The 12,095-nt window shown below is 45.4% G+C and overlaps 1 protein-coding gene and 1 long non-coding RNA gene across 2 annotated transcripts; one reads left to right on the top strand and one right to left on the bottom strand.

Moving 5' to 3' along the window:
• Nucleotides 1-2,005: 2,005 nt before the first annotated feature.
• On the bottom strand, nucleotides 2,006-2,642 carry LOC116463566 (uncharacterized). Its single transcript, XR_009212084.1, has 2 exons — nucleotides 2,448-2,642; nucleotides 2,006-2,151 (listed from the first exon to the last, which is right to left on the bottom strand). It is a non-coding gene; the product is annotated as an uncharacterized LOC116463566 (long non-coding RNA).
• Nucleotides 2,643-3,950: 1,308 nt separating this feature from the next.
• On the top strand, nucleotides 3,951-8,076 carry LOC116463563 (protein Tob1). The gene is made up of 2 exons (XM_032146726.2): nucleotides 3,951-4,237; nucleotides 6,143-8,076. Exon 2 carries the CDS (start codon nucleotides 6,279-6,281, stop codon nucleotides 7,314-7,316), a length of 1,038 nt encoding a protein of 345 aa, XP_032002617.1. The 5' UTR covers nucleotides 3,951-4,237; nucleotides 6,143-6,278; the 3' UTR covers nucleotides 7,317-8,076.
• The last annotated feature ends 4,019 nt before the right edge of the window (nucleotides 8,077-12,095 follow it).

Here is a 12,095-nt window from a genome sequence, read left to right as displayed (position 1 = left end):
TATATATATGGATTGCAAATAAAAGGGAAAACTGATTCACATCTCTGAACATTGCCAGTCACGAGGTATAAAATGTTCTGCATCTAAGTTTTGCATATGGCTTATTAGTATCTAACATTTACTTTGGAATTGTGCAGAGGAGTGGAGGGCTAACTGCTAATTGTGCAGGGAATTAGACTTATGGAGGAAAAAAGGATTTGATATTAGGCGCCAAGTGTATCACAATCGAGGTATTCCTCTCTCTGAGCAAAACAGTCACTAGAAACCACAGCCTTTGCCTTTCACATCCCTACATTCTACGCAATTCTCAGTGGGCCCTTACAATAAAGGTAATCGTTTGGTAAAAAATAACTTCCAATATCTTCATAAAATACAGTTCTTGAAAGTGCCTTGAATTATTACCTAATCCACACAAGGACACACACACGCAACACCTTGATTTCTGAGATAGAGACATCCTAAGCTTTCTAATTCTTATTATGTTTCCTTGTAAACTGAGAAAGGGTTACAGGAGAATAGCTATCACATGGTGTGTAATTATTAATACTCATTTCATTTCTTTTTTTTTCTTTTGAGACGGAGTCTCACTCTGTCTCCAGGCTGGAGTGCAGTGGCACAATCTCGGCTCACTGCAACCTCTGCCTCCCGGGTTCAAGTGATTCTCCTGCCTCAGCCTCCCAAGTAGCTGGGATTACAGGCATGCGCCACCATACCAGGCTAATTTTGTGTTTTTAGTAGAGACAGGGTTTCTCCACGTTGGTCAAGCTGGTCTCGAGCTCTCGATCTCAGGTGATCTGCCCACCTTGGCCTCCCAAAGTACTGGGATTACAGGCGAGAGCCACTGTGCCCAGCCTTGCAATCTGTATTTGAAAAACAGCTGCATTATGTATGTTAGGAACATTGAGTTTTAAGGGCGGAATATTTCATTTATTTATTTATTTTTTTGAGAGAGTCTCGCTCTGTCGGCCAGCAGGAGTGCAGCGGCATGATCTCGGCTCACTGCAACCTCCATCTCCCAGGCTCAAGCAATTCTCCTGCCTCAGCCTCCCAAGTAGCTGGGATTACAGGGGTGTGCCACTACACCCGGCTAATTTTTGTATTTTTAGTAGAGACAGGGTTTCACCATGTTGGCCAGGCTGGTCTCAAATTCCTGAGCTCAGGTAATCTGCCTGCCTCGGCCTCCCAAAGTGCTGGGATTACAGGTGTAAGCCACTGCTCCCGGCCAAGTGTGGAATTTTTTTTTAATTGAAGGAGACATTAGACAAGGTCTAATTCAACCCTTTTTATAGGTGAGAAAACTAAAAGTTTATAGAAACTGGTGTGAAACTCAGATCTCCCAGTACCCACTCTTCATTGCTTTTTCCAGTATGCCATGGGGCCTCCGTGTGTGTGTTTGTGTGGTGTGTGTGTTTGTGTGGTGTGTGTGTTTGTGTGGTGTGTGTGTGTGTGTGTTTATATTTGGTCAGACATTTTCTTACACTCCTGAGCTAAGCAGCAATAACTCATAAATTTTTGACATCTACATTTCTGACTTAAAAATGCTTTTAATGCTACTGATATTTAATCAGTACCTATCAGATGACTGCTCTCATATTTCAAACCTGGAATTACAGATTGAAGACCTTCAGAAAAGAGAACTTGTCCCTTCTCTTTAGAGAATTCTTGAAAAGTACAGATAAGTTTGACAAAATTACTATTCATCTATCTTTAGACATTTTAGTCTCAGCCATGCCTAATATGCCCCCCCAAATATAAAACTACTAATCAAGACACACGGTCCCGCAGTTCTAGATGTTTGGTACAGTACCATTATTTGCCTAATGGTAAGAGAAGTTGTGCTTCTAGAACATGTGAAAAATGAAGTGTTTCTTTTGGTAAGGCATTCCAAGGATATCCTATCTAGTTTCTTGAAATTTCTGTGCTTAATTAGAAAATTAAAAATAACTCACTTTTATTACAGATGGAATTGTCATTACAGAAAACCAAAAACAAACACATAAAAAAAGAAAACTGAACAAATCATTTATATTTGACGTTTTGATGACATTTCAATGCAGAGGGAGGGACATTTTAATTTAAATACTTTCACAGTTTTGCCATACTTTGATCACAGTTCAAATCCACTCTTGTTTGCAACTAAAAACCCAAACACTAAAAAAAAAAAAAAAAAAAATCACATTAATCAGAATTTAAGGAGTCACTTAGTAAAACTATGTTTTAGGAATCTGTACAATAAACATCAAATCAGTCACCTGACCACTCCCCACCCTCAGCCCATTCCACAAACCCATCTTCCCACCCCTTCTCCTAGGCATTGAGCCTTCAGAAATACCCTTTCTCAATACGGTTCCTTCTAAAAAAGAGAGGCGGGAGAGTCAGGGAGGAGAAGGCGGTTCCAACCAGATTTTGTGTCCATAAAGCCAAAAGCTTCTAGGCCTGACACGTACGGCGGGTTTGTGCCGGAGGAGCACAGCTGGTCTACACGGGCCCGCCCCGTAGACACCGTACTCCTTGGTGAGCTGCGGTTTAACTTCCTTATAGCAGGTTGAGCGTGCAGGCCCCATCGTTTGGAGGGGAAGGCGGCGCCCCAACTGGTGTTTTTCCAGGAAGTGCTCCAAGAATGGAGAGGAGAGGGGAAAGGGGAAAGGGGAAAGGGGGAAGGCCAGGCGATGGGCGTTTCATTCATGGCTTCTTTCTCCCCCTCCCCTCCTTCGCTCCCCCCAGACTTTCCCCCTTTCCCAGTCCGAGTTTGACGTCGGTCTCCTGGATACCAGGCAGCCAATCGCCTGGTTGCGAAGGGACCAGCGCGGCCAATCAGGCGTCGTTGCTACCTGTGAGTAATATTTTTAGCTGAGAGGGACGCTCGATTCCACTCCCGATGTAATTTCGTGTAGTTCTCTGGGGCAGGTTGTGAAAAAGGCACTTACCCGCCCCCCGCTACGAGTCCCTCTCTTACCCCACTCCCTAGGTACCCGCACATATTTAAGCCGAGAATGATCTTAAATGCGCTTTACAAGCAGGCACCGCGTTTATTCTGTGCACCTGCGATCCAGCAAGCCCTAGAAATGCACACATGCGTGTGTGTGTAGACATGGACACAGATACATACGCAGTTTCGCCTCGTGTCGCCACACTCCGAGCACGGCGTGGGCTGGGACATTTGGAATAAACGGATCCGAGTCGCAGCCGGGGGTCGCACCAGGAGGCCTGAGGCTGCAGTTCAACCGCCGGCGGGGCGGGCGCTGTGGCGGCCTCCCTTTCCCACCCCCAGCCCGGCTCCACGGCTTTGGGTTCTGCAGCTGCCACTCTCTGGGTGGCGGTTGGCCTAGGCCTTGGGGTGATTAATATTCAATGAATCGGGTGCACAAGTCCCAGTCACAGTTTGCCTTTTCTCTACCCCGCCCCTGGGGTGGGCTGGAGGCCGATTTGGTAGATTTCCACTAGCAGGATCCTCCTTGGCCGCAGACCCCCGCGGAGAGGGCACTTTCCGGGTACCCTTGACGCTCCTCCAGCCCCGGTTCTCCCGAGCCGCTTTGCCACCGGCTTCGTCCCCCTCCCCCTCTGCCCGGCGCTCTCCGCCTAAACCGGGCGTCGGCCGCCCTACCCCACCCCTTTCTCTCTCATTGGCACGTCTGCCCCCACAGTCCCTTTCCAGACGTTCTCTTCATTCCGTCCCCCGTGCTCCGATCGTCGGCTCATTGGCCCCTCCTGGAGCCCGGAGGGTGCGGCTTCCCCACCCCTGCGTCCACCGCGCGTCCGGAGAGGGGCAGGCGGGACTTGGCCAATGGCGTCGGGGGGCAGGGCAGGGGCGGAGCCGGCCGGCGGGGGACCGGGGTGCGGGGCGGGGAGCGCGGGGAATGGCTGCGCCGCCGGAGCTGTGTGACGCGGGGCGGGCGCGCGCACCCCGACGGAGGGGATGGGGGCGGGGAGGAGGCCATAAAGCGAGAGGCGGGGCGCGCGCCGCGGCAGAAGGAGCGAAGCTCTGGCCCGGGGTGGAGCGGGCGCACCGAGGGGACGCTGGGCCGGGCACCGGGTTGTGTGGAGAAGTGAGCGCGCTCGTCTGACCCCCGTGCCCGCCACCCCAAGCCACCAACGGCGACCTCCCGAGGCCCGCTCGAGGCCTCTGTCCTCAGCCCCGCAGCGGCGACGTCCTGCACTCGGCGAGCTCGCCGCTCCCGACCCTCTCGCGCCCCCGCCCAGCCGCGGGTGTGTGGTCCAAGCCGCCCCGAAGCAGCCCGTAAGTATCTCGGGGCGCCGGGCGGGGTCGGCGAGGAGACCGGAGCCCCGGGCCCAGGCGGCGGAGGAGAGGCTGCAGCGGCGTCGAGCCCTGGGCCCTCGGGAGCTCGGGGGCGGTGGGGTGGCGGCCCTGGGCGGCCGAGGGGGCAGCGCCGGGACCCGAGGGGAGCGGCTCCGAGGGGCCGCCGGCGCGTCGGGCTCGTCCTGGGCAGTTGACCGGGGACTGGCGGCCCGGGGCGAGCTGACGGGAACTGGGGGGTTGGGGCGCCCGGAGGAGCTTCGAGCTCGCGGTGGAACGCTGGGGTTCGAGGGGCCGGTGGCCGCGAGGCTGAACATGGTGCCGGGGAACCGGTGCTCCCCCAGGCTCTGGCCGGGTCCCAGGAGCCCGGGGCGGGGGCCACGGGGCGGGGAGCGGCGGGTCGGGTTACGGCGGGGGAGGGGAGCGGCTGACCCGGCGCCCCGACCTGCTCGGTGCTGGGTGCTCAGCCGGGAGAGGTTTTTGCTCTTCCATTTCCCGGGCCTTCCTCCTCCTCCTCCGCCTCCGAGGAGGCTCGTACTCTCTTCCTCCTCCACCTCCACCTCCTCTTGCTGCTGCTGCTGCTGCTGCTGCTGTAGCGCTGGGGCTCCGAGGGCTGTGAGCAGAAATCTAATGAGATCTAACTGGCTGTTTATGTAATTCTTCACACTCCTGCCTGTCTTAAGGCGTTGCTTTGTAACTACCTTCCACCGAGCCTGAATTTCGCTCGGCTGCACCTTCAAGCAATTGGGCTTAATCAGCTGCCTCTGCCGGCACTCAGGCTTTTGACTTGGAAAGTGTTTGTAGTTTGGGGGCAGCCAGAGATTCTTTTTCCCTTTGTCACCACGAATATGGAAAATAGACGAATCAAGACCAACTTGATTTTTAAACGTCCTTTTAAATCAACTTCAGTGTGCAAATAGATCCCTTTCGCAAATATCTTCTGTTTGCCCTTGATCTTTTCTTATCCCCACCCAGTGCTGATCCAGCAAACGTTTAAAGGTCGACCTTAACCATACTCGCCTCTCCGGCTGTTACCGTGAGAGGGAGGGAGGGAGGGAGGGACGGACGGAGGTTTTTTAAAATCAGACTAAAACTCAAACCCTGGCCTTAAACAGAATAATCAATAGTTTTAATTTGTGTCGTTGCTTTTGTTATACTTGCTGCCGAATAGATATTTTCAGATTTAGAAAAATACACGTTGAAAACAAAAGGTCCAGAGAAGCTGAATTTTGTTATATTGTATGCTTTTAGTATACTTAAGGCCGAAACTATATAGAATAATTTGGTTCATAATTATTTACTAGGATGAAATACATTTAGTACTCAGTGTCTTTAATTTTAGCATCATGTACTATGGAAATTAAAATGATTTTCCTAACTTACCAAATTTTTAAATGTCAATGACAGAGCAGATTTAAACAGTATATATCTAAAGTAAACTAAAACGTGGATTCACTTCTAAGTTGGTGAATAACAATAAAAATTACTACCTAAAAGTGACATTTATATATATGGGGGTGGGGGGAGGATGCTAAGCACAATAAATATTCTTGTGAGAATTGAGGGGAGAAGAATAGATGTTCTAGAGATTTTTCTTCTTAGAACTCTATTCAGAAACAGGTTTTTAAAAGCATTATTTCATTTGTAAATCTACATTTTCCTGTGTGATTTTAAACTTTAATAAACAATTTTCTATTTTATATTTATTTTGTGCTAGTAACAGTTTTCAGGCTTTCTGTCCTAGTAGACATTTTCTTTTTCTTTTATCCTTAGCAGACTAACACAGGATATTAGACATTTTGAAAGGTGAAATTACTTTGAAGGGGGGTAGGTCATGGGACTTATATTACATTTATCTTATTTGGATATGTTTGCTTTTGTTTTAAGGAGCAAGATCACTCAAGGTGAAGGATAATCTACTAATACCAGCACTTTGAATGAAAATTTGTTTCTCTGCCACAAACTGAACATTTTTTTTTTTTTTGGTGGGGGAGTTGAAACCTAATTTTGTGGCGTAGCAGCTATGCAGCTTGAAATCCAAGTAGCACTAAATTTTATTATTTCGTATTTGTACAATAAGCTTCCCAGGAGACGTGTCAACATTTTTGGTGAAGAACTTGAAAGACTTCTTAAGAAGAAATATGAAGGGCACTGGTATCCTGAAAAGCCATACAAAGGATCGGGGTTTAGATGTATACACATAGGGGAGAAAGTGGACCCAGTGATTGAACAAGCATCCAAAGAGAGTGGTTTGGACATTGAAGATGTTCGTGGCAATCTGCCACAGGATCTTAGTGTTTGGATCGACCCATTTGAGGTTTCTTACCAAATTGGTGAAAAGGGACCAGTGAAGGTGCTTTACGTGGATGATAATAATGAAAATGGATGTGAGTTGGATAAGGAGATCAAAAACAGCTTTAACCCAGAGGCCCAGGTTTTTATGCCCATAAGTGACCCAGCCTCATCAGTGTCCAGCTCTCCATCGCCTCCTTTTGGTCACTCTGCTGCTGTAAGCCCTACCTTCATGCCCCGGTCCACTCAGCCTTTAACCTTTACCACTGCCACTTTTGCTGCCACCAAGTTCGGCTCTACCAAAATGAAGAATAGTGGCCGTAGCAACAAGGTTGCACGTACTTCTCCTATCAACCTCGGCTTGAATGTGAATGACCTCTTGAAGCAGAAAGCCATCTCTTCCTCAGTGCACTCTCTGTATGGGCTTGGCTTGGGTAGCCAGCAGCAGCCACAGCAACAGCAGCAGCCAGCCCAGCCGCCACCGCCACCACCACCACCACAGCAGCAACAACAGCAGAAAACCTCTGCTCTTTCTCCTAATGCCAAGGAATTTATTTTTCCTAATATGCAGGGTCAAGGTAGTAGTACCAATGGAATGTTCCCAGGTGACAGCCCCCTTAACCTCAGTCCTCTCCAGTACAGTAATGCCTTTGATGTGTTTGCGGCTTATGGAGGCCTCAATGAGAAGTCTTTTGTAGATGGCTTGAATTTTAGCTTAAATAACATGCAGTATTCTAACCAGCAATTCCAGCCTGTTATGGCTAACTAAAAAAAAAAAAAAAAAATGTATCGTACAAGTTAAAATGCACGGGCCCAAGGGGGATTTTTTTTTTCACCTCCTTGAGAATTTTTTTTTTTAAGCTTATAGTAAGGATACATTCAAGCTTGGTTAAAAAAATAATAATAAAACATGCATCATTTTTCATTTGCCAACCAAGCACAAAGTTATTTTATACTGACTGTATATTTTAAAGTATACTCTCAGATATGGCCTCTTACAGTATTTAAGATATAGCAAGGACATGGCTGATTTTTTTTTATAAAAATTGGCACTAATAAGTGGGTTTATTGGTCTTTTCTAATTGTATAATTTAATTTAGTACAAAGTTTGTAAAATATCAGAGGATATATATATTGTTTCTACGACATGGTATTGCATTTATATCTTTTTACTACAGTGATCTGTGACAGCAGCAGCTTCATGTTGTATTTTTTTTACTGAAATTGTAAAATATCCATCTTAAAGACATCAACTATTCTAAAAATTGTGTACAGGATATTCCTTTAGTGGTGGAATTAAAATGTACGAATATTTGCTTTTTCAAAAAAATGTATTTTCTGTTAAAAGTTTAAAGATTTTTGCTATATATTACGGAAGAAAAATGTAATCGTAAATATTAATTTTGTACCTATATTGTGCAATACTTGAAAAAAACGGTATAAAAGTATTTTGAGTCAGTGTCTTACATGTTAAGAGGGACTGAAATAGTTTATATTAAGTTTGTATTAAAATTCTTTAAAATTAAAAACACCTATCGTGGTCTTTGTTTTTAAGTGTTTTCTAAAGATCTGGAGTTATTATCTTGTAAATGCTAATGATGGAAAAAGGCCTGACTCATTGAGTCACGAAGGAATAATGGAAAGCAGTTGCTTTACTAATGCACCAGATCGTGGTTTGCCACATAAAAAATGCTATCAAAACTATAGCCTGACCAGTGCTTGGGACAACTTTATTTTTTAACAGCCCTCTTCAGTCCACATTTGTCTACCCCATGATAGAGATGGTATGGTAAGGTTAGCTATACAGCAAGTTTCAAAATGTCATGCTGACATGGAGGAGTCAGGTGATAAGATGAAATTCCTTCGTGTAATCTGAGATGATTTATTTGAAATTTATATGGAGAGAGCATTGGATCAGTTTTCTGTTTTTGCTCAGGAAACTTGCTTGGACAAAGCGGCTGACTGAACTTTAAAAAGAAAAATTTACATCACTTTACTAATCTTTAAAGTTTAGCCATTGCATGTAGCTAGAGAACTTATGGTCAAAATCTATTCACAGCTGGACAGATTGTTAGATGTTAGCATTTTCATTTTCCCAGCAAAAACGCTTATGTATTTAATTTTTTGCGAGTGGGTACCCAACCTGCTGGTTTGAAGGCTTTAGAGATATTGACAATGTATCAAATTGGAGTGGCTTGGTGAGGATGGAGTTTTTTAAAACTGAAGAGTTGGAGGGAAGAACACTAAATGAGTCATTTCACTAAATGTCAATTGATACAGTGTTGACATAGTATTGGTGAGAAAGCTGTCTTAAACTTTATATGTACTTTTATAGTAAGAAACCAGCACTGCCTGGGTTACCAGTGAAATAAATTTGGTCTCATGAGCTTTTCGGACACCAGTCTACAAAAGCCTTTTGTCATTTACCCATGCAGCGTAGAGCAATAAAAAGTTTTAAGGAAACAAGCACTGAAATAACAGAGCTAAGCTGTTCGTCAGCTCCATGGTGAGGCTTTTGTTCTTTAGGGGACAGAATGAGGCTATGAAGAAGTATTGGAATACTGGGTGCGAGCAGCAGAGATCTGGTCTGCCAACACCACTTACATGCTTTTGTGATCACGAAGTTTGAATAGCTGTAAGAACAATCAGGGTAATGGCTTTAAGCACTAGTTTCTGCTACAGACTGATACAGTGAGGTTTGGGAGAAAACTCTACTTATAAATGAAGGCTCAAGTGTAATGTGCTTTTTCTGAAAATCATAAGGCAGCTGGACAGTACATAATGGAATTTATTTTTTTTTGAGACGGACTCTCTTGCTCTGTCACCCAGGCGGAAGTGCAGTGGCACCATCTCGGCTCACTGCAACCTCCACCTCCCAGGTTCAAGTGATTCTCCTGCCTCAGCCTCCCGAGTAGCTGAGACTACAGGCACCCGCCACCATGCCGGCTAATTTTTGTATTTTTAGTAGAGACAGGGTTTCACCATGTTGACCAGGCTGGTCTCGAACTCCTGACCTCAAGTGATCTGCCCGCCTTGGCTTCCCAAAGTACTCTGATTACAGCCGTGAGCCATTGCGCCTGGTCAACAATAGAATTTGAAACTGTCTGGAGCACTAATATATTCATTTTATTTTGAGACAAGGTCTTGCTCTGTCACCCAGGCTGGAGTGCAATGGGGCCATCTTGGCTTACTGCAACCTCCACTAAAGCGATTCTCCCGTCTCACTCTCCTGAATAACTGGGATTATAGGTGTGTGCCACCGTTCCCGGCTAATTTTTGTATTTTTTGTAGAGGCAGGATTTCACCACGTTGCCTGGGCTGGTCTCAAACTCCTGAGCTAAGGTGATCCGCCCGCCTTGGCCTCCTGAAATGCTGAGATTACAGGCGTGAGCCACCACACCCAGCCAAGCACTAATATATTCAGATTTTAAATACTGAGGTTAACATAAGCATGACTATCTGTTTCAGATCTTAAGGATATATGTATTGACAAAAATCTTAGGGAAATTTCATCTTGGTACATATGTTTGACACCGGAGAATGATTAACTCAAAATGCGATCTTGATTGGTTTTATTAAAACTTGAGCTTGGTGTCCTTGAGAACTTCATCTTTTTTTTTTTTTTTTTTTTAGACAGAGTCTCGCTCTGTTGCCAGGCTGGAGTGCAGTGGTGAAATCTCGGCTCACTGCAACCTCAGCCTCGCGGGTTCAAGTGATTCTCCTGCCTCAGCCTCCCGAGTAGCTGGGACTACAGATGTGCGCCACCACGCCCAGCTAATTTTTATATTTTTAGTAGAGACGAGACGGGGTTGGCCAGGATGGTCTCGATCTCCTGATCTCATGATCCTCCGCTTCAGCCTCCCAAAGTGCTGGGATTACAGGCGTGAGCCGACGCATCCGGCGAGGACTTCATAATTTTTTAAAAAATGAACAAAGGCCCTGTTTACATGCCCTTTTTGTTCATTAGGAGTGGGAATTTTTTAAAAGGTGCTTTTGCACATCTGAGAAAAGCTTACATCTTAGTTCCAAGTCATTTTCTCCCCAAGGTGCCATCACGCTTTTGACTTTCTGTGGGGAGACTGTTTCGGTTGACAATTTGATGAATTCATTATTTTCATAAGCCTTTCCCATTTTTTTGACTCCTATAACTACAGATACCATAGCAGCCTCTGAATACCCTGAGCGTCCAAAATGTTGCCTTACAGATTTCATAGCTCATGGATGAGTAAGGAATATTATACCAAAAAATGGCTTTCTAAATTTAGTATATTCGTTTTCTGTTCTGCCTTGTCTTTTCTCAAATCAGGTACATTGTGAAATCTCCTTTTCACCTATGATAGATGGCAAATGTAAATATAGGCCTTCTTCAAAACTTAGCTTTTGAAGGTGAAACTAAAGGTGCTCTGAGTTTAAAATGTTTTCCCAGGGCAGGTGCTGTGGCTCATACCTGTAATCCCAGCACTCTGGGAGGCCGAGGCAGGTGGATCACTTGAGGTCAGGAGTTTGAGACCAGCCTGGCCAACATGGTGAAACCCATCTCTACTAAAAACACTAAATTAGCCAGGTGCGGTGGCGTGCACCTGTAGTCCCAGCTACAGGCTGGAGGGCGAGGCAGGAGAATCACACGAACCCAGAGGCGGAGGTTGCAGTGAGCCAAGATTGTGCCACTGCCTTCCAACCTGGGTGACAAGAGCGAAACTCAGTCTCAAAAAAAAATAATAAAATAATGTTTTTCCAATTGGGTATAAATTTCATTCCCATATACATGTCTGGCATTCTAATTGAGAGAGTTAACAAATCTTCAGGACTTCGATTATTTTAAAATAAGTCACTGTAACACAGAAAGAAACAAAGCATGTCTCATTGGACATACTTAAGCTAATGAAGTAAAATGCCGGTTGGTAGACCTTCCTTTATATCCTTTCCCTACACAAACAGAAAATAGCATAGGCATGGTGCATCAGATACGTACCCTTGCTTGACTGGAAATGCATGCTTTTGTCAGATGCTGAGTAACAACTGTAGTGCAAGCACAGATACAAGAAAAACAGAAAACAAGTACGTAAAATGGTCACTGCTGAATAAAACCCATTTCATTGTTCAGTATACCAATCAGTTGATGCTTAATCAGTCTGGCCCAGGAGGTCATTTGAGATCAGAGTGCTTTAGTTTTTGTGGTATATTAGGAAGATTATATCTTGTAGTTTAAAGGATTTAGGATCAATTATCTGTGGGCATACAATTGGAAAATTAGCACATTTTCCAATTGCATGCCCAGTTTGAAGCCATTTTTGAGTGGCTTATATAAACATGTAGTTGGAGCCATTTTTAAAAATCTTTTAAATCAGGAAATAAACATATAGCACTTACTATGTGTCAAGTGTAGTTCTAACCCAGTTTATAGACTGGGTCAGGGGAAGGGGGATGGGACTGAGGCACAGAAAGCTTCACTGACCCAAGATTGCATGGCCAATACATGGCAGACTGGCGATTCAAATGCAGAGTTCACGCTGTTAAGCACTATGCTTTGTTCCCTCCGATTAGTTGC

The sequence above is a fragment of the Hylobates moloch genome, unplaced genomic scaffold, assembly GCF_009828535.3.
Source record: "Hylobates moloch isolate HMO894 unplaced genomic scaffold, HMol_V3 SCAFFOLD_42, whole genome shotgun sequence".
NCBI classification, from domain to species: domain Eukaryota; kingdom Metazoa; phylum Chordata; class Mammalia; order Primates; family Hylobatidae; genus Hylobates; species Hylobates moloch.
This window is presented reverse-complemented; position numbering and strand designations above follow the sequence as displayed.